The sequence below is a fragment of the Bidens hawaiensis genome, unplaced genomic scaffold, assembly GCF_021521415.1.
Source record: "Bidens hawaiensis isolate Kalapana, Puna unplaced genomic scaffold, B.hawaiensis_p1.1 tig00021185_1, whole genome shotgun sequence".
NCBI classification, from domain to species: domain Eukaryota; kingdom Viridiplantae; phylum Streptophyta; class Magnoliopsida; order Asterales; family Asteraceae; genus Bidens; species Bidens hawaiensis.
In genome coordinates this window covers 282,998-306,784 of record NW_027493278.1, presented here as the reverse complement: position 1 = coordinate 306,784, position 23,787 = coordinate 282,998, and the positions used below count along the sequence as shown (strand labels likewise).

General features: G+C 34.6%; 1 protein-coding gene across 1 annotated transcript; it reads left to right on the top strand.

The window, feature by feature from the left end:
* Positions 1 to 9,559: 9,559 nt before the first annotated feature.
* LOC143562959 (alcohol-forming fatty acyl-CoA reductase-like) lies at positions 9,560 to 16,646 on the top strand. The gene is made up of 10 exons (XM_077050617.1): positions 9,560 to 9,678; positions 10,918 to 11,021; positions 12,703 to 12,905; positions 13,524 to 13,624; positions 13,706 to 13,901; positions 14,013 to 14,174; positions 14,380 to 14,461; positions 14,560 to 14,826; positions 15,215 to 15,342; positions 15,434 to 16,646. The coding sequence occupies exons 1-10, from the start codon at positions 9,600 to 9,602 to the stop codon at positions 15,585 to 15,587; spliced, it is 1,476 nt and encodes a 491-aa protein (XP_076906732.1). The 5' UTR covers positions 9,560 to 9,599; the 3' UTR covers positions 15,588 to 16,646.
* Positions 16,647 to 23,787: the final 7,141 nt, after the last annotated feature.

Sequence of the window (23,787 nt, the reverse complement as noted above, 5' to 3'; positions counted from 1 at the left end):
GTAATTTGACCCAATTCTCAATCGAGCCTGGTGAATCCACTACCTTGTGTAAAGCGTATGCCAAAGTCTGAGCAAACGCCAAACGACAACTTGGGGGGGTGCTCTTAACCGTTTGAATGGGAAGGGAGAAAACCCGTTCCAAAAGGGATACATCCCCAACCACTCCTACAGATGGACCTGGGTCCCTATCCACAGACACACGATTAGATTTCTGGATCCCAACGATGAAACATCAAAACTTTTGAGAAGCTTTTAATCAAATAAAACATCAAAACTGAAAAAGAAAAGTGAAGAAAGAATATACCTCATCCAATCTTTTGAGAAGCTTGAAAGAGTGGCTTCTAACCCGCTTTCTAACTCGTTTTCTTTATTTTCTGCACACATCAAACAACCAGTTATCTAAACAAACTCGCAATATACCCGTAAATCCGTAATTGTTTTAGACACAATACTGTAGAAACGACCAAAATATCCTCCAAGCAAATCCAATCACCATCAAAGTTCATGTTTAGGAACATAAAAATGATTTTTTTTACTTAATAATATAACAAACTAACAAAGTGCCTAATATTTTTAGTAAGAAGATTGTTCATTTTCTAAGTTATAAGATAAACCGTAAATGTGTCCTCAAAAAGTCACTTTTTTACTCGTTTACTTACATGTTATGTTTAAAATGTGCCAATTTATTTTTAAAATTCATTTGACACATAAGCTACCACAAATAGTTTTTTTCACTTTATAAAAGCAAATTTAAAATGTAAAAAAACAATGTAAGATTTGTAAAATGAATTTTCATAAGTTAAGCTGGTCGACCCACGAATCCGTAGGGTTAGATAGAACATAACCCATTTAGATAAACGTGCCCGTGCTTTCAACCCGAAACAAACACGGACTCATTTAGGCTTTTTAATTTTTATTATGTCAAAGAAAAGGTCAAAAGTTTTTAACTTGCTGCTAACCATGGGTCAAAAGTAGAGCTTTTAAGCATAAGTTTGACTTTTAAAAGTCTGAACATCAAGAAAGCCAAAAATAATAAAACAATTAACTTTTCCCCTAAAAACTACCGAATATCAACACTTATGGACAACGAAGACGATTGATATGAATAATTCGTAGCTTACCTTAATATGAGCATCTCCAAGTAGTAGCAAACACCCACGCCTACTGCAAACTAACAACATAAAACAAACAATATATCAATCAAGGCGAACCAAATACGTTAATATAATTGACAAAAACAAAGTACTTGCTGGCATGTTAAAATAATCCAAAACAGTTTTTACCGGTATCCATTTTGTCAAACCTGTTCTGACCCGAACCATATAGGCCAGTTTTTTAAAACGACATGTTTTGGCCCGTATCCGTTTTTTGGTCAAAACTTGTTCTTATCCGAACCAAATGACCGTTTAAAAAAACATGTTTTGACCCAAACCCGTTCTTACCCGTTGTCCCGTCCAGCCAACCTGCTCATTTTGCCATGTAGACTTTAGAGAATAGTTGCAGATAGTTGAAGTATTTATGTTACAGTATTTTTGTTTTTTATATTTTATAATTAATTTAAACAGGGCTAGGAATTAGTAAAAAATTGAAAATGCAAAGTAGGAAACTTTTGATCAATATTCATGATCATGCGCATAATCAAAATCTTCAACTCCTTCGAAGATTCTCACTATGGTCAATGAAAAAAGACTCCGATCTCGAAGCCACCTTAACAAGAAACATCAATCAGATCAAGAACATAATCTTGAGGTGTCCTGATCACGAAACATCGGTTAACTTTTTCCAAAAGAAATTCAAAACTCTTGATCTTCAAGGAAAAACACTAAACTGGCTCAAAAAATACCCGTGTTGTTTTGAAACGTACCTCAAAGGCGATGAATATTATTACAGATTAACCAAAAGGATGATGTTTTTACTTTTTAGTACAAGAAGAAGAAACTGTTAAGAGATATTCAAGAACCGGTTGTTGTTCAACGATTAGCGAAGTTGTTAATGATGGTTTATAATCATAAACTTAACGTCTCGAAACTAAACGAATTCAAGAATAATATGGGGTTACCGGATGATTATTTAATAAGAATCATACCGAAATATCTTGACATGTTCCGGGCAATCCGGTGGCCATCAGATCTGTATCACAGTTTCTATTATCACCAAATTGATGAGAGTAGTAGTTTTGGCCTTAATTGAGGTCTAGGGTTTTGTTAATTTGGGCTGATAGGGTGGCTGAGAGAGAGGGACCAAGGAGGTGTTCTGACCCATTTAAGTGTATCTGGGTTTGGTAAGAATCATGACCCGTGAAATTTAAACCTTAAACGGGTCAAAACCGGGTTAAATCAATGAGAAGTCCCCATTTTAAAATCAAGTAAATCTGGTGGCTCCAAAAAAAGGGGAGCGACCACATCGCGACACATAGGATTTTTGGGTTTTCGTTTATATATATTATAGATAGATATATTACCTTTTCACTAGGTTTAAATATGTGATTGAAAATTTTAATATTAAACAATGAACCTATAAATGCAAATTATAAAAAAAATTGTGGTTTTCGCTCATGTGATTTATTCAAATATGCAATTTTAGCCTAAAATTTTAAACTTTGTCTATTTCTTTCTCATACTTTCATTCCAGTCCAATTAGATTTTAAAAACTTTGTTTTTGTCACTGAGCCACCAACCTAATAACATTCTTGCAAAAATATATAGCATGTATTAATTATTTCTTGTTATTCTATATATGAAAATCTAGAATATCACTAGTGAAGAATGCGAAAATAGGAGCTAACTTACACCATTTTCCAACAATTTACTAAACTAAGATCAATGCTCGACATGAGGTTACTAGGGATCCTCTCTCCGGTATGAGTATAGGAGCCAACTATAACATCCTATTTTTTATAATATTTGAAAAGTATATATATCTCTGTCTGCACAAAGGTGAAATACTTTTAACGGGTTATTATAGTATAACTTTTAGAAGATGGTGTGAGATATGAGAAAATGTATTTGATAATTTCGTTTATTTTTAATTTGACTTAAATTTTAAGAGTGTTTGTAACTAGTTTAGTAACTTAGAGGCCTGGTTTTTGTTTAATGGTTGAAAATGGTAATACAAGGGACAGAGGTATCTGGAAAGAGGTCGACACCTCTCTGATGTTCACGGGAAGAAAGAGAGAAGCCATGAGGGCAGAATCTCACCACTAAAATCTCGAAATTGGAAGATTAAAACATCGTTTTAGCTTAATCACTAAGGCTCTGGTAAGTAATTCTTATGTTATGGCTATGAAATTCGTGAGTTAGGTTACATATGAGTATTCGATTCAAACCTGCAATATCGGGTTTATGATGCTCGAATTTCGTATCATAAACCTTAAACTACAAGCTAGAATGATTAATTGTAGTTATTGAGTTTTAGATTTGCATGTTGAAGTTTGATTACTAGAATGACAAATTAGTAAGGTGGGGATGAAAATCATGTGTGGTTGTTGAGTAGAATCTGAATAGAACTCGGGAATCTAAATAATGGTGATTTTATGCGAGAAAACTTAAGAGTATTATATGGATAAGTAAAATGGTGAATTATAGTTCATGCTCACAAGGTGTTTGATGAAATGCCCGAACTACTAAAATAGTGGAAAACGTGTATGGGTTGATTCTATTGCTTGTGTCATAACTTGTTTTTATTATTTAAGCTTGGTGGGCATGACTTATGATAAACCTAGTTGGAATCAATGATGATATGTGTTTTAATTAAATGAGAAATCAACTTGTTGTCGAGATAGGCATAAGCATGGCATAACTTGGAAGACAACGAGTTAACGAGCAACACGACCAACAAACAAAGTCAACGATGTACAGGTAAGTCATCTATACCTTGGTATAGGACTAAACCATTTAATATTGTTATGATACAACATAGTGGCTCCATGTTTATATTTTGCAAGATTTGTTAAAGTTAGTTTGGTTAAATTTTATGGTGCTGTCAAAATAGCACAGTTACGGGTCGAGGGCTGTTTCGGGTACTAAAAAGTATTGGTTTTATATGAAATTTAGTTTCAACATTCCCGACACATATATGTAGTGATTTCTGGACAGATGTTACACAACTTCATAAATGATTTTGTGTAATTTTTATAGATTTTTCTGAAATAGTTTGATTAGGTTTTGTGAATTTATTCGGAATAAAATAGCGACTTTCTGCAAACAGGCCAGTCCATTGCAGATGTTGTTTCGAGTTCTTAAACATTTTATTTTGACATGATTTTTGGTAAGAAGTTACTTAACATCAAAGTTGATTTTCTGTAATTTTTATAGATTTTTTTCTGAAATCGTTTGATGAGGTTTCTGAATTATTTGTGAATAAAATAGTGATTTTCAGCAAGATGCGTACTAATCTCATAACGGGCCAAAAGTGTATACATGACTTACCAAATGACAACGGGTGGATATACAATCCTTTTAGTATTATTTAGCATGTTATGTTGGATATGTTTGATTGATTTGTTGATCATGACCCGTTAGTTTGTTGTTATCTTATAGTATAATTATTAATTTTGCATCTATAGGTTTAGTGTACATGTATACTTTGTTTTTTTTTCTTCTAATTTTAAATTCACCTCTTATATATACACACTATACATATCTTATACTATATATAGTATACATCTTATACTATCTTATACTTATATATGCTGTCGGTGGGATTTTACTGGGCATGATTGATTGATTGATTGATAGTATACATCTTTAATCCATTTAATTCGTTAACATAAAAAATACATCTAAAAAAAATAATATTTGATTGTGTTAATTTTTTTTATTGATGTTCCAGTATAAAGTTGTTTAAAATTGGAGTTATATTCAAAATATCACCATGCATTTTGTTGAATAAAAGGACTCTACTTATTATATAATTTTAGATTGACAAACATGTATCCCTAAAAATTTACTCTTATGAGATTCGCTTTGTGCCCTTGTAGGACTTGAACCCGCATCAAGACTATACTTGTTACTATTACGGTGGAGGAGTGCCCACGGGAGGAGCTCGGTGCTGCCTTGGTACCGACGGTAACACCGCCTTGTGGGCGTTGAACCAAGCAAAAGCACGGGTGGTGGCTAGCTTTGGTGGATGCGGATGACGTCATGAAGAATATGACGAACTTTTAACGTTTATTTTTAATAGTTGATTATTTAAGGTGTCGGGTTTTATCCGGGGAATCCCTTAATAGGTGGAGCGCTAGGGGCTCCGTCCGTCCGGACTTGTGGCCGGCTCGGGCTACCTTTAGCCATTGGGGCCGCGTACGGAATACCCTGTGTTACTTAGTTGGTTGTTCAAAAAAATGGCTCGTTATTTATTACATGGCCCTTATTAATATAGGGTTTATCAGTGGTCCAGATTAATTGTTTTTTTTTGTTTACTATATCTAATTTTTTTTTCATATATTTTTAAAATATCTATTTTTGAAGAGTGATTAAATGTAAAAAAAAAAAACTAAATTAAATATTACCATTTTTTTTAGTTTTATTTAAAAACATCAACTTAGTTAATTAATTTATATATTTAGAAAATGTTATATTTTTAAAACTTTATTTATGTTTTTCAATTTGAAAATAATTTAGTAAATTAGTTAAAAGATAAAAAAATATATATATACAAATTGGTTGAAAGATGGATTGAGATGAAAGATGAACATCTCGATGGCTGAATGATGGTTAAGGATGTAATGATGCGATGCTAACATGAAGTACTAGAGAGAACGTGAAAGATGATTAGGGAAGGGATGTGGACTACCACCACCCTTAACATTAACACTTAATCTTGTAGGTTACTATTTTCTGAAAATAAAATGCCTGAAATAGGTAGGGACCCGTTAGTGACTGAATATCGTTAAGCAAACTCAAATTTAGAGACTGTTTGGTGGAAGCTCTTCTAGAGTTATCTTTGATATTCATTTGTTCAGCAAATGTAAAAGTTTTGTGATATATACATATATATAACTTAACTTATTATTAAAATTATTTCCAGTCATATTATATAAAGTTATATATAGATTTAAAACATTATTATGTATGATTTTGACTACAACTTTACACATGAACTATACAAAATGATTAGTATTTTAGTAGGCAATAAATAAATACAGTACAAATCTAATAAGTAATAGAAGACACATGGCTGCAATGATTTCGGTGTAGGGGGCGCTATACAGTAGTTAAGGAAACTGGTAGGTCAACAAAAAACATCTAGAATCAACTTCTAAAATGTCATATTTTATTGAGAATTTGATACAACTTTAATAATCTTGAATATGTATGTTACATAATACATGTCTTCGTATTTGAGACAAACTCGAGAACACATTTAGAAAAACGAGTCGATCGCGTGTTAACCTGACTAGTTGATGATTGCTTTGTTCATTTTTTAACATTTGGAATTACCCATAATACCCGAGTGAGTATTCCTGACACAAAATTTTAGTCGTCTGCACTGATTTTTACACTCAAGGCTTGACGTACTCACCCATGAACACCGTCAAGGTGAAAACCGCATTGAGTCAGGTTTCGAACATGTTATCATAACTCATAAAGATTCCAAGCCTTAACCATCAAACGCACCTATGCCAACTGCGATTGACCATTGTTATAAATTTTATACGTGGTACAGTAACATTATGTCACAATTTATATATACAAAGATTGAGTACTATTAAATTATGTGTAATCATAGAAGTTAAAAGAAAAAAAATGTGGCTGGTTGTGTAGTTATCTTGTATGTAGACACTCATGTTTTTCATATTTTGAAGTAAATTTCTAATTTTAGAGTAATAATATGTTTCAAAAGATCCACATTTAAGCGGTTATATGTGATTCATGTTCAAGTTTGCAAGTCAACACAATTTTTGAACACTTCACTACTAGAAAACTGATAGGTTTGTGACACACAATTGTGTTGGAATAGCGTCAAACGAGAAATTACTAGTCATAACAAATGAGAACTTTGGTTCCGGAAAGCCGTCATTGGTCCACTTTGTGGCACTCTATTGGTTCTTAGCATTTTGCTTCTTTTCTATTTTTGTTTTGATTTTTTTAGCCTCAGTAGTGTAACGAACGTAACGAAAACCGACCGGATGCCGATTTTAATTTGTTTTAATTACGGTACCATATTTTTTTTGTTTTAGTTCGCGTAGACCTTTTGCCCTTAGTTATAGTTTTGTAACCATAACAAAAGTAATGAAAACCGACCGAGCCAATTTTGCTTTTGATTTTTTTTCTTTTTAGTTCTTGTACCATAACGAAAGTGTCACAAACCAACCAGATTTGCATAAATTCACCGCCTCAATAATCGGGATTGACAACGTTCGGGTTTTACCGACGAAGGTTACCTCATTGGTCCACTCAATTTTACTAAGTTTTTCTTGTTTTATTTATAGTCTTAGTTCCGGCCCCATAACACTTGTAACCGAAACCGACCAAATTCGCTTCGATTTACCGACTCAACGCCTGGAACTGACAATGTTTGGGGTTTACCATCCCAGATTTTGTGTTGGTTGAATCTAAGACAGTCTTTCTTTTTTTTTTTTTTTTTGGTTGCAAATTAATTTTGATTCAAAAAAATCTGAAAAGTGAAAGAGTTGAAAGTTTGGAAGTGAGGTAGTTAAAGTTTACAACAACCTGATTTACGAACCCATGTTCGGGTCTGAATTCTAAACTACTATTCACCAATAAATTGGAGGTGACGTACTAAATATATGGGCGGTCCGAATCATTTATTTGGATCTTTATTTTCATTACCAGTTACCACTTAACACCGCCTACGCGTACAGTTTGCATACTTTCAATGTATATATTTATGTTCCATGTCGATACAGTACTTTTGAGTTTTATTTAGTATTTGAACATGAAACTAAAATATCATGAAGTTAGAAAGATATACAAGGGAAATATATTCATTATATTTATATCCTTGTAAATTAATTGTACTTTAATCTTTAACAATTATGGATATTAATTAGGGCATGTGTAGTGATCCAGGTAGGGCGTTAGAACCACGTCGTCAGAGGTGAAACAACATTTCACCCCTTCAGCGGTACGATAGAACCACGTGTTTGCCTCCACGTCCACCGGACGGTGTAGATCAGGGCGTGAAGCATCACCGAGTATCGATGGCCATATAAACAACATACAATCATTCTTTTTTTTCAGTTGTTGTAGTCCAGTATATGCATCTAGTCAATTTTTTGAGCTAGTTGGTTAAATTCCCATCCATTATTTTTTTCTTTTAGTTTTTTTAAAGGCAACTAGCTCACACACACTACATTCTTTCACGACTTTTTCAAAATGGAACTTGAACCATCACCCTGCCTATGGACGAATTCATGAATCATTCGTGAACTGTATGGCAAGAAGTTTGTTTATACAATAAATTAACGAATGAACATTATTAATAAAATATTTTGTTCATTTAACTAATAAATAATAGACATGAACACATGTTTTGTTCATTCATTTATGTTCATGAATGTTCGTTTAGTTATGTTCGTTTACTTACATTCATTTATTTAGGAATTACACATAAACACATGTTTTTGATAAAACATGATGATTTTTTCTTGTTAGAATCATGATGTATATCTAGAATGAATTATGTAAATTTAAATCACTAATTTGGATGTGTTTATGGATAAGTGATGTATTAGACTCGTTCATTTGTGTTAACTGATGCTAATTTATATTTGTTTTTATTCGTTTATGTTTGGTCAATTTATTTTTGTTCGTCTATATTTGTTAATTATGTTTGCTTGAGTTCATTTGTTGGTTATGTGTGTTGTTCACTTATGTTCTTGAACTATTTGTTTAGGTGTTAAACAGACGAACAATGATGATTTGACATGACGTGAGTGTAAGACTCCCCGTCATTAAGAAAGGCAAGAGTCACGTCTGTAAGACTCCACTCCAATGGGAATGGCAAGGACAACCTCATACATGACAATCTTCTAACATTTCGTATAAAGTTTGACACACATATAGCGATTCAAATGACCCGCCATTAAAAATGTAAATACCCTCCCCCCCCCCCCACCCCCAAATAAAACCATTTTTTCAACCTTCAAGTGATCAATACTTAAAATCTAGCCCCTCTTTAAAAAAAGTTCCTTACCCATATGTATCCACGGCGACATCAATAGTGGCGATCTTGTGTCAATAGCGATGGGGCAATAGCGACATTTTTGGTACCCTTTCCATCCTTAAAAGAACCACAGCTAAAAACTACCATTTGATCATTTATGTAGTTCTATATTTATTTAATTTTTGTTACAAGTACTCACGTGGGATCTGGGAAGTATTGAGAAAGGTTGACAACAAATATTTCTGTTGTTTTACCAAACATGTCTGACAAAACATTAATTAGGTACAACAACATATTTACTCACCACCAATTGTCAACTGTTTCCGCCTCTAACCTAGTTTCCATCTTTATATATCACTTGCATCCTATCTTCAATTCTTCACCAATCTCTCTTTATCTCTCTAAGTGTTTCTGTTCTTAGTACTCTCTTTCTAATTAAAAACTGTCTTGTGTTCTTTCCATACTTGCAACAAATGGAGCTTGGTAGTGTTCTAGAGTTTCTAAGTGATAAGACCATTTTGGTCACAGGCGCCACTGGTTTCCTTGCTAAAAGTATAGTCTTTTCTTTCTCACTATATATCTTGATATATGTATGTGTGTACGTACGTACATACATGTATATGTATATGTGTATGTGTTTGTAGTAACTAGTATGTAGCAAGATGATATCCTTGGGAAGATATTAGGTTGGTGGGACCGTGGGAGGGGTTTCACTTTCACCACCCCGAACATCTTGCTTCGGTCTCTAGAGATGTGGGGTGGTGTTCCCACTCCATCAGCCTATCTCACCCCAACTCTATCTCGAAAGTCCACCATGCGTATATATATAGACTAATTTCTTCTTTATTTGTCCAAGATTTTTGGGCGGTATAACGAGGAGGCCGCTGGTACAGAGTGGCACCGCCCCGAGCCCACTCCGTCTACCATTAGTTACTAGCTCTAGAGTGCTATAACTTAGATATTATTGTCAAATGAAGTACGTACAGTTTCGTACATATTCATTATGTACATGTGATCTTTTGAAGTTTTAGCAAGTGTGTTGTTGGTGTTTATTTCCATTTTCTAAAGGAAAAATCTAGTGAAAGGCCAATTTAACAGAAATATTTATCAATCTAGCCATTTGGCTATAACTTTTAATACATATTTTTTTTGCTTTTAAAATATAACGTTTTCTTAAAGTACTCTAATATGTTTATTGAGAAAGATCCCAACAAAAAAAAAAAAAAAAAAACTTTCACTTGGAAGGACCAACAAACATAAATTTTTTTTGGAAAGGCGGTGATTTATAAAAAAAAAACAGTCATAGCAAGTTGCTAGAACAAAAAAAACACTGAACATTACAAATACAATATTTGATTGTTCATAAGCCACTCGATCCTAGAAATATTACATCTACGATTTCTGCTACTCTACCATAAGAACGAGAAATGTAAAATTTCATCAAATTGCGTTTCTTTGTTATGCCGAGTCTTCTCAAGTAACAAGTCATTTCTGAATCTCTAAATAATCCACCAAGTGACAAAAATAATCATCCCAATCAAATCAGCTCTGACCTGATAAAAGTTTAGTTTTATAAAAAATCGCTTTTAGAATTGTGAAAATTTTCAATTTTCAATTTTCGATCACATGTAATCATTTATACAAGTTTCCTACTTATTCGAATATTCACCGGATTGTAAAGTTGGTTTAGCAAATATCCTATCTTTTCTTGTCTTTAGTTTGGAATATATTTTAAAGAGCATATATGCATGTGTATACAGTTCATTAACGTTGGTTATTTTGTGTGTGTAGTATTTGTAGAGAAGATACTTAGAGTTCAACCTAAGGTGAACAAGTTATATCTTCTTGTGAGGGCTACTGATACCAAATCCGCTTTGCAGCGTTTCAATACAGAGGTATGTGTATCACTCTCAAGCAATGTTGCAAAAGTCGCTAGGCGGTCCTTAGGCGGCCGACCCCCTTAGAGGGAGTACTCGAAGTACTCGGGGAGTACTCGGAGAGTACTCGGACATAGTAAATATAAAGAAAATTAATATTTGGTTATTATATATATGTCAAATATCTTAAGTTATAACAAAGTAGGTGAATATCAATTTAAATAAAAGAAATACATTTTTAAATATAAAAATTCTAAAAATTACTAACCATTAGTTAAAAAAAATGATATTTGTTCTTTAATATTATTGAAATAACAATTATGTTTTATTTTTTTGAGTCAAAATCGGTCCAAGTTCCCCGATAAGATGTGATTCTGGCTGAGGTTGACCACATTTGACCGATTCTTAATAACTATGCGGATTTACTGAAACTCGCCTCGGTGACATACCTTGTAGCGAGTACTCGGAGAGTACTCGGCCTTGTAATCCTACTTTTACAACATTGCTCTCAAGTATACATTAGTTTCAAGTCTCGTATACATATTATATTACATTTGTTCTTAATTTTTGTTACCAGTCATACACTTACGAGTTCTTGAGTGTGTAAGAATTTCACACCATATTATACATATAGTAGCGAAACACTTCAAATTATTTCACACAAAAAATGTTTATATGTTATTATAAATATCTTAAAATTTAATAAACTGAAGTTACATATAACTATATTTGGTGTGTATTTTATTTTCGAATATCTAAGAGGGTAGGTTAATATTTGTTCATGTATTTACTATTTACTATAGATAACACTCTGTCCAAAAGTAATAATTATTTTCATGATTCAGTATTGTACTATCAAAATGATGAAACCATGCATATGTTACACTCAACTTTATTGGCATATACCCGTTTAGAGTATGCACAAAATCCAAGACGTGTTACAATAATTTTTGTTCATTTTCAGGAAAATAATTGTACAGTGGTAGTTCAAGTTACACGTAGGCATATTTATTAACTTGTTCAACAAAATATTAAATGCATTTTAAAATGTATATCTACACCATATTAAACAAATTTTAATGTTAATATTTTACAATAAGTAGCGTATTTTGTTGATGGTTTAAACTTTCCCCTTAAGGGAAGATATGTATATTATAATCAATTAATTATCAACCTATCTTTTAATTGTTTAAAAAATACTTAAACTTTCGTCTTCCCGTCTTTACCTAATTTTTGATTATTTAAAAAAGATTTACATCTTTTCACTTTATCTTTACTTAAATACCTTTTTTTTTAATTTATTCTTAAACCAACTTCCTCTTAATTTTTAAACAACCATAAATATTTTTTCTTTCTAAAAGTTGCATCATAAAAATGTTAATAATGCTTAGAGTATTTCTTTTTTAATTCAAGGAAAAAAAGTTAACAATTACATGATTACCGGTGTTTATTTTATCCTTCGTATCACATGTGCGCCTCTCTTATATATATGTTGGGGCTACAAACTTCGGTTTATTTATTGATTTTAGCCAACTCAAGCACGAACATGCACAAACAAACATACATCTAATAATGCATATACACCCAAACACATGCATTAATATACATTGGAGTTTAATTATCAAATGGTAAAAGTAATTAATATGATATATAATCGTTCATGTTTCACATCATATATATTTATGCTTGACATTTATAGGCAGTGGCAAAGGACCTGTTCAAGGTCTTGAAAGAGAAATATGGTACAAATCTGCAATCTTTCTTGTCGGAAAAAGTTATTCCGGTCGCCGGAGACATCACATGTGAAAATTTGGGAGTAAAAGACTCTAATTTGATTGAAGAAATGTGGCAAAATATTGATGTTGTTGTTAATGTAGCTGCAACCACCAACTTTGATGAAAGGTACAACTACTTTCTTATTTAAACATTATATATTTTACAAATTATAGTATTAAAATCATAAAACTCTTAATACTAAAAGTTGTTTTAAATTAAAAAAAATACTAAATGAGTTATATTTTAGATATGAGAGGTACTTGAGCTCGGATTGATAAAAACACTCGAAACGAGCAGAACTTTTTCGAGCTCAAGCCTCAAATAATAAAGGTCGTTTAGTTATCAAGCCCGATATTAAGATTTGTATGGAAAGCTTATTTAAGTTTGTCTTAATGAGACTTGTGGGTTAATTTTTAACTCTTTTAGACTTCTATAATATAATTTCACATTACCTAGTTGAACTCGAGTCGAGCTTAGGCTCATTTAAGGTTTTTTTCAAAATATATGAAAATAGTTAAACACGTATATAAATTAATTAACAAAATGAGACGAGCCCAAGCTTAAAAAAACAACGTAACCAAACAAGCCGAGATCGAGCTATAAGAAAATAGCTCCTAAAGAGCTGAGCTGAGCTGGCTCGGGCATGGTCAGGCTCGGGTCGTTTACATCCCTAAAACATCTTATAACCGATATAATTTATATATATGAATGTGATTATCTAATTACATCATCGTTTTCTTGTAGATATGATATTGCCTTAGCTCTAAATACCTTTGGAGCTAAAAATGTGTTAAACTTTGCTGCCAAATGCGTTAATATAAAGTTGCTTCTCCACGTATCCACTGGTTAGTTATATTGCATGTGGCATCAAATTGTGTGATGTAAAGAATTTTACATATGTTGATGTTAAACTTATGTTCTTTCAGCTTATGTCTCGGGTGAGAAACCCGGGGTCATGCTAGAAACTCCATACCATTTGGGAGAGGCCCTTAACCAGGCACCCGAGCTAGACATCAACACGGAGAAGAAGATCATCGAAGAGAAATTAAAAGAACTTAGCTCTGATGAAACAAGTACTGATAAATCGATCACGTTGGCTATGAAAGATTTAGGGATTCAAAGGTAAAAATGGTTTTTTACTTTCACCTTCAACTATATATCTAGAAGTTTAATTTTTATTTATTTTGTAGTTGTACCAAAGTTTTGTTAATATTTTTTCGACATTTGTTGTAGGGCAAATAAATTTGGATGGCCGAATACATATGTTTTTACGAAGGCATTAGGGGAAATGATACTCGGCCACTTGAAAGGAAATATGCCGCTTGTTATTCTAAGACCAACAATCATCACTAGCACATATAAAGAACCCTTCCCCGGCTGGATCGAAGGCATAAGGTAATTGTAACACCTTAGGCAATTAATGATGGATGACTATTCAAAAAGTTTATACTCTATCAAAGTAAAAACAAATTTTTTAGCTACCATAGACAAACTAAAAAGTATTTGTTAGTATAAGATGTTACAATAATTCCTATGTCATAAGAATCATATTTTATAAGCAATTACTTAATCAAAGCATATTCAAAATTCAAAACTACAGGACGATTGATAGCTTGGCAGTCGGTTATGGCAAGGGCCGGTTAGCATGTTTCCTTGGTGACCCCGAATCTGTAATAGATGTGGTGAGTTCTTTAAAAATGACGAATTCATCTTAACATTTGTTTAATTTTGCCTTGAAATCACTAACAACGTTGTAATCTCAAAAATTATTAAATGACAGATCCCTGCAGACATGGTGGTGAATGCTATGATCACAACAATGGTTGCTCATGCAAATCAACCATGCGAAACAATCTATCATGTTGGATCTTCGGTGTCAAACCCACTAAAGTACAAATCAATTCAAGAAAGTGGCTATAACTACTTTTCAAGGCATCCATGGATTAACAAAGATGGCAAACCAATTATTGTAGGCAAGATTAAGGTCTTGAACTCCATGGAGAGCTTTCAAAGATACTTTTCTCTTCGTTACTTGCTTCCGTTACAGGTTAACCCTAACTCATACTATAACTTTTTGGGTTAGTAGGCGGTTTAGAATTCAGTTGAATATAACTAATCATAGTTTTGTTAAGTTCTTGTAGTTTTGGCAATTCGCTACCCTACAAGCAACATGACAAGTTCGCTTGGATGACAAACGAACTCCATAGTGTTTGATGAAAACCTGTAAGCAACATTTTTGTTAAACACTACATGGAGTTCGTTTGCCAAACCAACAAACTCTAAATTTTTTTTGTTAAAATGTGCATGAGGTCACAATATTGATAGCAAGCTAAAACTACATGAACTTTAGAGGATGTACATCCTAAACCACCTCCTTTATTCATGTTTTCATCTCATTACATGGATGTTTACATAAATTTATTGTTTATTTTTAGGGGTTGCATATTGTGAATTCAGCAACGTGCCACGCTTTCAATGGAACTTATTCAGATATTAAAAGAAAGATAAGTTTTGTGCTACGGGTGGTAGAGTTATACAAACCGTATTTGTTCTCCAAAAGCGTGTAAGATTTTAGTTCATCACCTTTGTTAATAATGGATAATGTTTGATATCCAAATGTGATTTGAGTTTGTTTTCGTTTTTTCTTTTAACAGCTACGATGATACGAATAGCCAAAAACTGTGGCAGCTAGTTAGACAAAACGATGCTGAAGCCAATATGTTTTACTTTAATCCGAAGACGATCAAATGGGATGTTTATTTCGAGCACATACACCTGCCTGGTGCTGTCAAACATGTGTTTAAATGATTTTATAACTCACAATAGTGAGTTATTAATCTCATACATACTCTCGTAACTTTTATGTATCGTAAATTATAATTTGCTTTAATTGTAATTGATTCGTCGATTAATTTCATATGTACTCTCGTAACTTTTGTCTAACGAAAATTGTATTTTACTTAAGTTACAGCTATTGATTGGTCTATTGGAATACAAAGTTAAGAGATAGTGAAAAAGATGTACTTTGTGTACTCTCTGCTAAGGAATTAGGTAATTCAAATTCAATTGATCAAAATGAGCCATGTATTATGAAATATGAATAACAAAAGACTTAAAAGCCTCGGTTAGGTGACTAGGTCTTCCTAAATTTCATAAAAATATCGCATTGCTATAAAACGGCTTAATTACGACCAAAACTTTACGATCAAACTTAGGGGCTAATTGTTTACATATGAATTGAACCATTCAAATGGAAACATTAGATTCATTCAGATTTCATACTGTTTCTTTCCAGACATAAAAACATCTCCATAGTTAAAATTATGTCTGAATCATTCAGACTCATGTTGTTGTTGAATGAGACAAAGGTTTACTTATTCATATTTGACTCATTCATATCTGAATGAACCAAACAACCCCTTATTCTTATTCAGGTGTCATCATTCAAAGGACCCCTCGGTAAATCTCAAGCTACATTGTAACATACTATGAAAAAAAGTGGTAACATTTACCTATTAAAAACTACAAAATTTTTAATAATAAATAGATCTTGGTATTCATTAATGCTCCCAGATTTTGTGATCTTTCACATTGGAATGTTATAACAAGTATACTAGGTATAATCACATCCATAGTAGAGTGATTATTTAGGTCTTGGCAAGATGTCGTAAGCATTGATCTTACCTATGTCCTAATGGATTGAGAAGTTGCTTCATTTGAGATCCTCATGATGTAACAGAGTGATCTTTAGGACTCTCGTGTATCATTTCGATTGGAGGACTTGTTAACGACTTGAGGTTCGAGTGACTCGACAAGGGAACTAAATTGTGGGAACACGAGAGGGTCCATAGTTGTTCATAATAGCTTATATCATGTTTTATAACGTTTATAATAAAGGAGTTGAGGACACAGTTTTGGATAAAAAAGAAGAGGCAAAAAGTAAAACCATGTCTAACAAACCCCATTTTTCTTTTTCTATTTTTGTTATTGTGTTTTTTTAAAAGAAAGGTCATACCACCATCTAAAGCCTAGGAGTGTGATCCAATAATTGATACCACAAGTGTAAATAAATCAGAGTTATGTTATATTAGCGGAAGTCTTATTAAACTTGTGGATTTAAGTTGTAAATATTTATATAAACAAAAGTTGGGATTTTAAAAGATTCCCAAACTTAAGTACAAAAGATTACTTGTTTTTACATTACAAAACCCACCACCATTTATATATTAAAGGTTTAATACAAAAGATCCGAGCCATCGGATTTAAACATAGCACTTCGACACATCCAAGCGCTAATCTTGTTCACCTGCAAAATGTAAGAAAATACGTCAGCAACGAATGCTGGTGAACACGCTTACGCAAAAATATTTTCTTTTACTTTATTACCCCTCGAGACTACGCCTGCCTCGGCCCAACGTGGCTTAGGAATAACAAAGTCAAACAACACATTATAAACTAGAGCCTCTACTCTAGGTCACCTCAGCAAACACCGCAGCGTTCGACTTAGTTAAGTATTCGTAAATATACACAACGGTCGTACTCCTGCAGGAGAGCGTCCTACGACCAAGGGTGGTGCGATGTGCCCATTCATCGCATAGTACCACCTATGTAAGGATCCAGACATATGTATACCACAGCCTGAGGGCTAGGTTTATACCCTTATCTATAACGGTTTTAGGAACACGTAGTTCCTTGTAAACAATTTCACATAACATGTTTGATTTGTTTGAAAAAAAGTTTATAAAAGTTTGGGGGCGTATTCACCTTGTCTCTTTAGGATCGGCTTCACTCATCGTCCAAGGGTCTTTACCTTATTTATCTCGCACCTATAGTACGAGTATAAATATTTGTTAGTCGAATACACGATCCGGCTTAAGACCTTTAGTCTTATTTTATATCTCAACCTCGATGAACCTTTAGTTCATATATTTCTTTTACTTGAAAACCTTTAGTTTAAAAGTAAATTATAAACCTTTAGTTTATATTGAAACCCGACGTTTCTTCTTCTCCAAGAAACATAATCTTTAAGAATACTCTTATTACTTGAAAACCTTTAGTTTAAAAGTAAATTATAAACCTTTAGTTTATATAGAAACCCGACGTTTCTTCTTCTCTAAGAAACGTAATCTTTTCTTTTATTATTTAAGAATACTCATTATTCTTTAAATACTATTTTCATAACAAAGAATATATACATATATACTTACACACATGTATTTTTATGACATGTGCCAGATTTGTTTTGTCTTTTGTGTGAGCTGGCAACGGCCCCGTGGTTAGCAGACACGGTCCCGTGCTTTTTAGTGACATGTGCTCAATTCTTCTTTGTCTTTTCTGCATTTCCGTCCACGGCCCCGTGCATGCTGAGCACGGCCCCGTGCTTTTGTTCTCAGATTTTGTCTTTTCTTGTTCCATAAGCATGGGGGCGTGCTTCTTGAGACATGGGGGCGTGTTTCTTTGTTTTCTTGTGTTTTCTTCTGTTTTTCTTCGTCTTTTTGCTTGTTTCTTCGTTTGAGGTTTGGTTTCACCTGAAACTACGTTTTATTCGATGTATATTTCTATGTACATCAAACATCCCCACACTTGATCATTGCTTGTCCTCAAGCAATCGTCTTATAAATGTTCTCTAAAAACAGCAAATTTAGATTATAGATATTCCTTAAGCGAGCTCCAAGAAGATGAAACAAAATAACCAATCTTTATGTTAGTGATAAATAAGAGAGAACTTTTTTTTATGAGCTTCTGTTTATGCAAAACGTCACGTTCTCGTAATGTTCACTCACACTCGGTTTTTATATCTGATCATACCTGGGATGTAGGTATGTGAACACTCTTAGCCAAATGCAACCTGTAATAAATAAGCTTGTAACAAGTTCAAATCTCCACCTTTTGAAGGGTTGCATAGATCAGAAGGTAAAAAAAGGGTTGCGGTTTAGTGTGAGTAGGGATTGGTATTTTGTGGTGGTTCAATGTTTAATGGTAAATACAACTTCCGCTGTTTGTCGGGAGTCTTGAGATGTCTTCAATGGTTAGCTCCTTTTCTTCGATTTTTTTTTTTTTGTAAATACTATATACCTAATGACTCCTTTAAGATCAGATCGTCAAGACCAGTTTTATCGAGGATGTGGATTAATTCTTCCTCAATCCTGTTATGAATATAACTTCCAACTCTAATGGATCGTTCGGCTTTGAGCCTAATAGCCCCCATCCTCATTAGTTCGGTATATTCATGCTGAGACTGAGTTTGACTTTTTTCTACATCTTCCTTCGTGGGACCAGTTTGCGCAACCTAAGCATCGTTCATATCTTTTTGCTCTTCTCTTCATTGCGTTTTTGGAAATTCCACATAATGGTGGCCTTTGTTCGTTTTGGCGCCACTTTTTCCTCACCTCATTGCTAAAGATAAAGATTCTCTCCCTAAGTTCTGGAGGCAACCTAGGTTTTGTGAAGTGTATGCAACAAAGGAAATTGAAATCGAAAGAATGCATTTCCAGTTTTTTAGGGCCTGCCGGTAAAAGACCAGTGTTGTATTTTACCGGTTGAAAATGGATAAGGTGATCGGATTTTGGGTTTTGTAATTTTGGTAATGGGTTTGTGTAAATATTACCTTCTTCTTTATACAACGCTTCGTGCGGTCTTGAAATGAATAATTGCGACAAGTTCTAAATCACACGAAACATATGACTCACTCAAAGCTTCCGAATAAATATTTATATGGCATGAGGTTTATCTCACAGTAACGAAGGAATTGGGTATTAACGCCATATTTTGCATAAACTTATTCTCAATATTACAAAACTTCTTCTTACTTTTTCACTTTTTTGTAATGATTGGTTATTTGCAAAAAAATTTCTTGATTTTCTTTTAGGTTTAGAATAATCTTTGTTTGCTGCAAAATATATTTGTTTTAGAGATTTTTATAATTAGTTGGACAAACAATTTGGTCAAGTAATTCCCCTCCCCACACTTGAATCTCACATTGTCCTCAATGTGATAAGATTCATGAAAATATAAAAATTCTAGTTGAGTATTATGGGTTAAAATGGAGAGTTACTTCCCTACGGGTTAACGAAATTTCGACAGAGCGTCCCCTGTTTTTCATCCGTTTTCCTGTTTTTGTACCTGTATAATATAAAACTGCAAACAACCACAAACAACCAAGCATAAATTGCTGAAAATTGGGTATGGAATCATCCATCCCCCTATTGGGCTAAATTAGAACCTATCATAATGTCTTTGGCACCAACGACCATAAAATATCCAAATCAACATAAAAATAAACAAACAAGTACGATGAAAAGTAAATTGTTTAAAACACATAAAAAGTTAATAAAATACTACCAACCCGTGCCCATGCCCGACCTACCAGTGCCGCCAGTCATCAGTTACCCGCATCCGGGTCAAACGGTTCCCACTCCCTGTCCATGCGATAGCCCAAGCGATCAATCTCTCGCCTCGTCTCTGCATATTCGGCTGCTCGTTGTGCATCCGATGCAGCCATCTTTTCTGACATCCTGTTAAACGCGGCAGTAGTGTTAGCTGAGAATTGATCAATAAGTCCAAATATACCCTCGAAAGAGTATCGGCTATCATGTCTGATGGTAAGTTCGGCGGCGGTATCGTCTGGGCGGTGACTGTCGTCTCTCGTGCGCGTCCTGAATCATCATCTCTGACGGGTCTTCTGGGTCCCACACCTGGTTGTTCTTGTCACAAAACCTCCACACACTCGGGCTGAATTGCTGAACCATATTCATGCTTTCACAGTAGTCAAGGTTGAGAGCGATCGTGTCTGGGCTTGGGGTTCCCTCTGTGTCCGCACCATAAGCCCTGTAAAGGTTGTAGATCCAGGAATCACCGAAAATCGGGGAGTTCCCTCGGGCAATAGCATTTGACATGAAAAGTTTACAGAAAAGCATTGTGATATTGCAAGGTATTTTATTTTTCATGCAGTACAATGCCCAAAGGTCCCTTAGGTTGACAATCCTCTCGCTCTGACCCCGAGCTGTGACGGTATGACTCAACAACCGGTGGATGTACCTCATCAGCGGGTCAAGCAGTGCCGTGCTTTTAGAAACGCTTGGTCTGTACGTTGTTGTTCCATAGCTTAATTGTTCCCAAGCTTCTTCCCTTATGAGACCCGCTTCGGCTTCATCATCGTCACCTTCATCTGTGAATGTTGATTTTGCTTCGAACCAGATATCGGTGTCAGTTTCTTCGGCTGTGTAAATACCCAAATCAATTCCTAGCTGAGTGACATAAGTTGTATGCCAAACACCCCCACAACGAAACTCAATCGCCTTAGTATCCCACATGTCAAACTTTTTCTTCTTGAAGTTGAACGAGGCTAGGAATTATTTTGTGAGTTCTGTAACTGAATCCCCAGTCTGGTTAAAAACCCGTCCCCAAGGTCCCTCTACAATGTTTAGATAGCGTTCCCATTTTCACATGCGCGGAAGTGAGCTTCTGGATATCTATTGTTGAGGTATGCTAATCTTTCGTTTGCCATTTGCTTCTTTTTCTTTCGGTTTCCGAAGACCAAGAATGCATGAAAATCTTCCCCGTACTCAGCCATCTGCAATTTACACTTAAATTAGTCGAAACTCATTTAAATTTCCATTTTGCTGAAACTGAAAGCAAAGCACGGCGGCGTGCTTTCAGAAGCACGGTACCGTGCTGCTGCTTCTGGTTCAGTTCCTTTGACTTTTGGTTGACCACGACTCATGTTGTTTTGGGCACGGCTCGTGTTTCTAATATCGATTTCTAACTTACTCAGACTCGAACCCCCGTTTCTAACCGGTTATATCAATTGGGTTTAATGGTGGGTCGGGTATTTGTGCAAAAACCCAAAACCCGATTTGTTTCTTTCAATTAAACCCTAACCATCAATCATTCAACAATCTATTCATTATAACCAAGCATAATAACCCATACCCTATTCGGATTTTGACCCGATTTGGTCGATTTGAACAATTTTAGGGTTAATCTAAACCTAGAATGACGAATTTGGACAATATAATTGTTAAATTAACATACCTTAGGTTTAGAATCGAAGATTTGATGAAGAAATTCGTGAAATAGTTGAGGTTTCGGCGGTTCCCGTAGTGAAAAATAGGATTTGAAGTGATAGAAAGTTATTTTATTTAGTTAAAAACTCGTAACTGCCCTGACACAAAAAACACGACCCTGTGCTTCAGGAAGCACGGTACCGTGCTGCATAGTGCAGACAGTACTGTTTTGTTTATTTGTCGAGCTGGTTTGTTTTTAACTGGGTTTTTATTTTCTGGTTATTTTAAACTTGGTAAAAACATCCTAAATTTCATTAAGAACATAAAAGTAAAGACATAATTAAAGATATATGAAATGAAAAGTACAACAACAATTCTCAGGTCCTAACACATAGTTCTAGCGGAAACAACTTAAACGAGAAACAAAGGCAGAAACTTCAACAGCCACCACTTCCGAACAAGTCCTGGATGTGTGGTGGTGCTCGTTTGGCTTCCAAAAGTTCGTCAAGCTTTTTGTTGAGCGTGACGATTTCTCGGTTGAGAAAGTTAAGTTTGGAAGTCACATCCTTGTGGTGGCCATCCACAACATGGAAGTTTTCGAACCTAAGCAGGTCGACTTTGTTAATCACCTCGACTACTCAAGCTTCGGTTTGCATATTGCTTTCAACTTGATCTCTTACGATGCATTGGAGTCGCATGACTTGTTCCTCGAGGAAGGAAGATTCATGTTGTTTCCCTTTTTTCACTGGCTTCCATTCAACCCGTTTTCCTTCCATTTAGGTAATTTTTGTTTGGTGTGAATGGAATAGTGAAATTATGCATGCATTATATAGAGACTGGAAAGTTGAACACGGCACCGTGCATTAGGAAACACGGCACCGTGCATTAGGAAACACGGCCCCGTGCTGCTAGAAGAATAAATGTTCCTGAGTCAGAGAATTGTACGGAGTCAGCGCGTATCATGCTGAAGATTCTAGGGTGACCACGGCGCCGTGTTTAGGAAAGCACGGCCCCGTGCTTTTTGTCCCAGTGTTTTTCATTTTAATTTTTCAACATGATTTACTATCCTGAATTTTTAGAATGACGTTTATTGTGATAATTTGGAAGTTTGGTCATCTAAAAATTACTTTTCATTAAATAAAGATCCTAGAACAATTTCGGGATAAGCCCGGGTTTCCTAAGAAAAGAAAATAGTCGGGTTAAGCCCGAAGTCCTAACACATTGTGCTCAATGCACTTGATTACACATAAAAGCATAAATTTAAGTTTCCTAGAGTTCCCCGAAAGGCTCTCCTCCTCCGAATGGTCCTGGTGGTGGAAAATACGTGAAACCGAGAACTTGAAACTGGAGTTGCTCGTTGATGTCTCGGAGTTCCATTTTCATGTTTTCCACAGATTCAGTGAGTTGTACGAGACGCATCTCCGCAAGGAGATTCATTTCGGTGAGTTCTTTCACGAGTTCTTGAAGTTTCAAAAGAAGCTCGGTTTTGGAAACATGGCGGGCATCATTTCTCGGATGTCGGGAAATGGGAATTGCTTCATTCATCTCAGTTGGTATGCTGAATTTTCAGAGGTTTTTGGTTTGTTTTTGGTTTGTGCAATGAATGCAATGACACAAGGTGCCTTTTATAACCAAACAGGAAACCAAGCACGGCATCGTGCTTATGGAAGCACGCCCCCGTGTTTTTAGTCTGACAATTCGGTTACAAACCAGTCTGACTGAGATTTTTGCAGCGTAGATGCCGACCCATATTTTTCGGCACGGGACCGTGCTTTTGAGAGCACGCCTCCGTGGTTTTTATGTTTTCTAAATATATATATATATATATATATATATATATATATATATATATATATATTAGTTATTTACAAGGCCTAGTTTTTAGAAGGTTTTGGCTAGACCTTATTTCCTCACGTTCTTAATCAAGAAGTTTGGAGGGTTAATACCTCAAACACTTCTTCGAGTGGACCGTCGATATATGGTTTTAATCGATGTCCATTTAC

Coding starts and splice junctions, on each gene's coding strand:
- LOC143562959 (XM_077050617.1), top strand. CDS start 9,600: ATGGAGCTTGGTAGTGTTCTAGAGTTTCTAAGTGATAAGACCATTTTG. Junction 12,906..13,523: donor ACCACCAACTTTGATGAAAG/GTACAACTACTT, acceptor GTTTTCTTGTAG/ATATGATATTGCCTTAGCTC. Junction 15,343..15,433: donor TATTTGTTCTCCAAAAGCGT/GTAAGATTTTAG, acceptor TTCTTTTAACAG/CTACGATGATACGAATAGCC.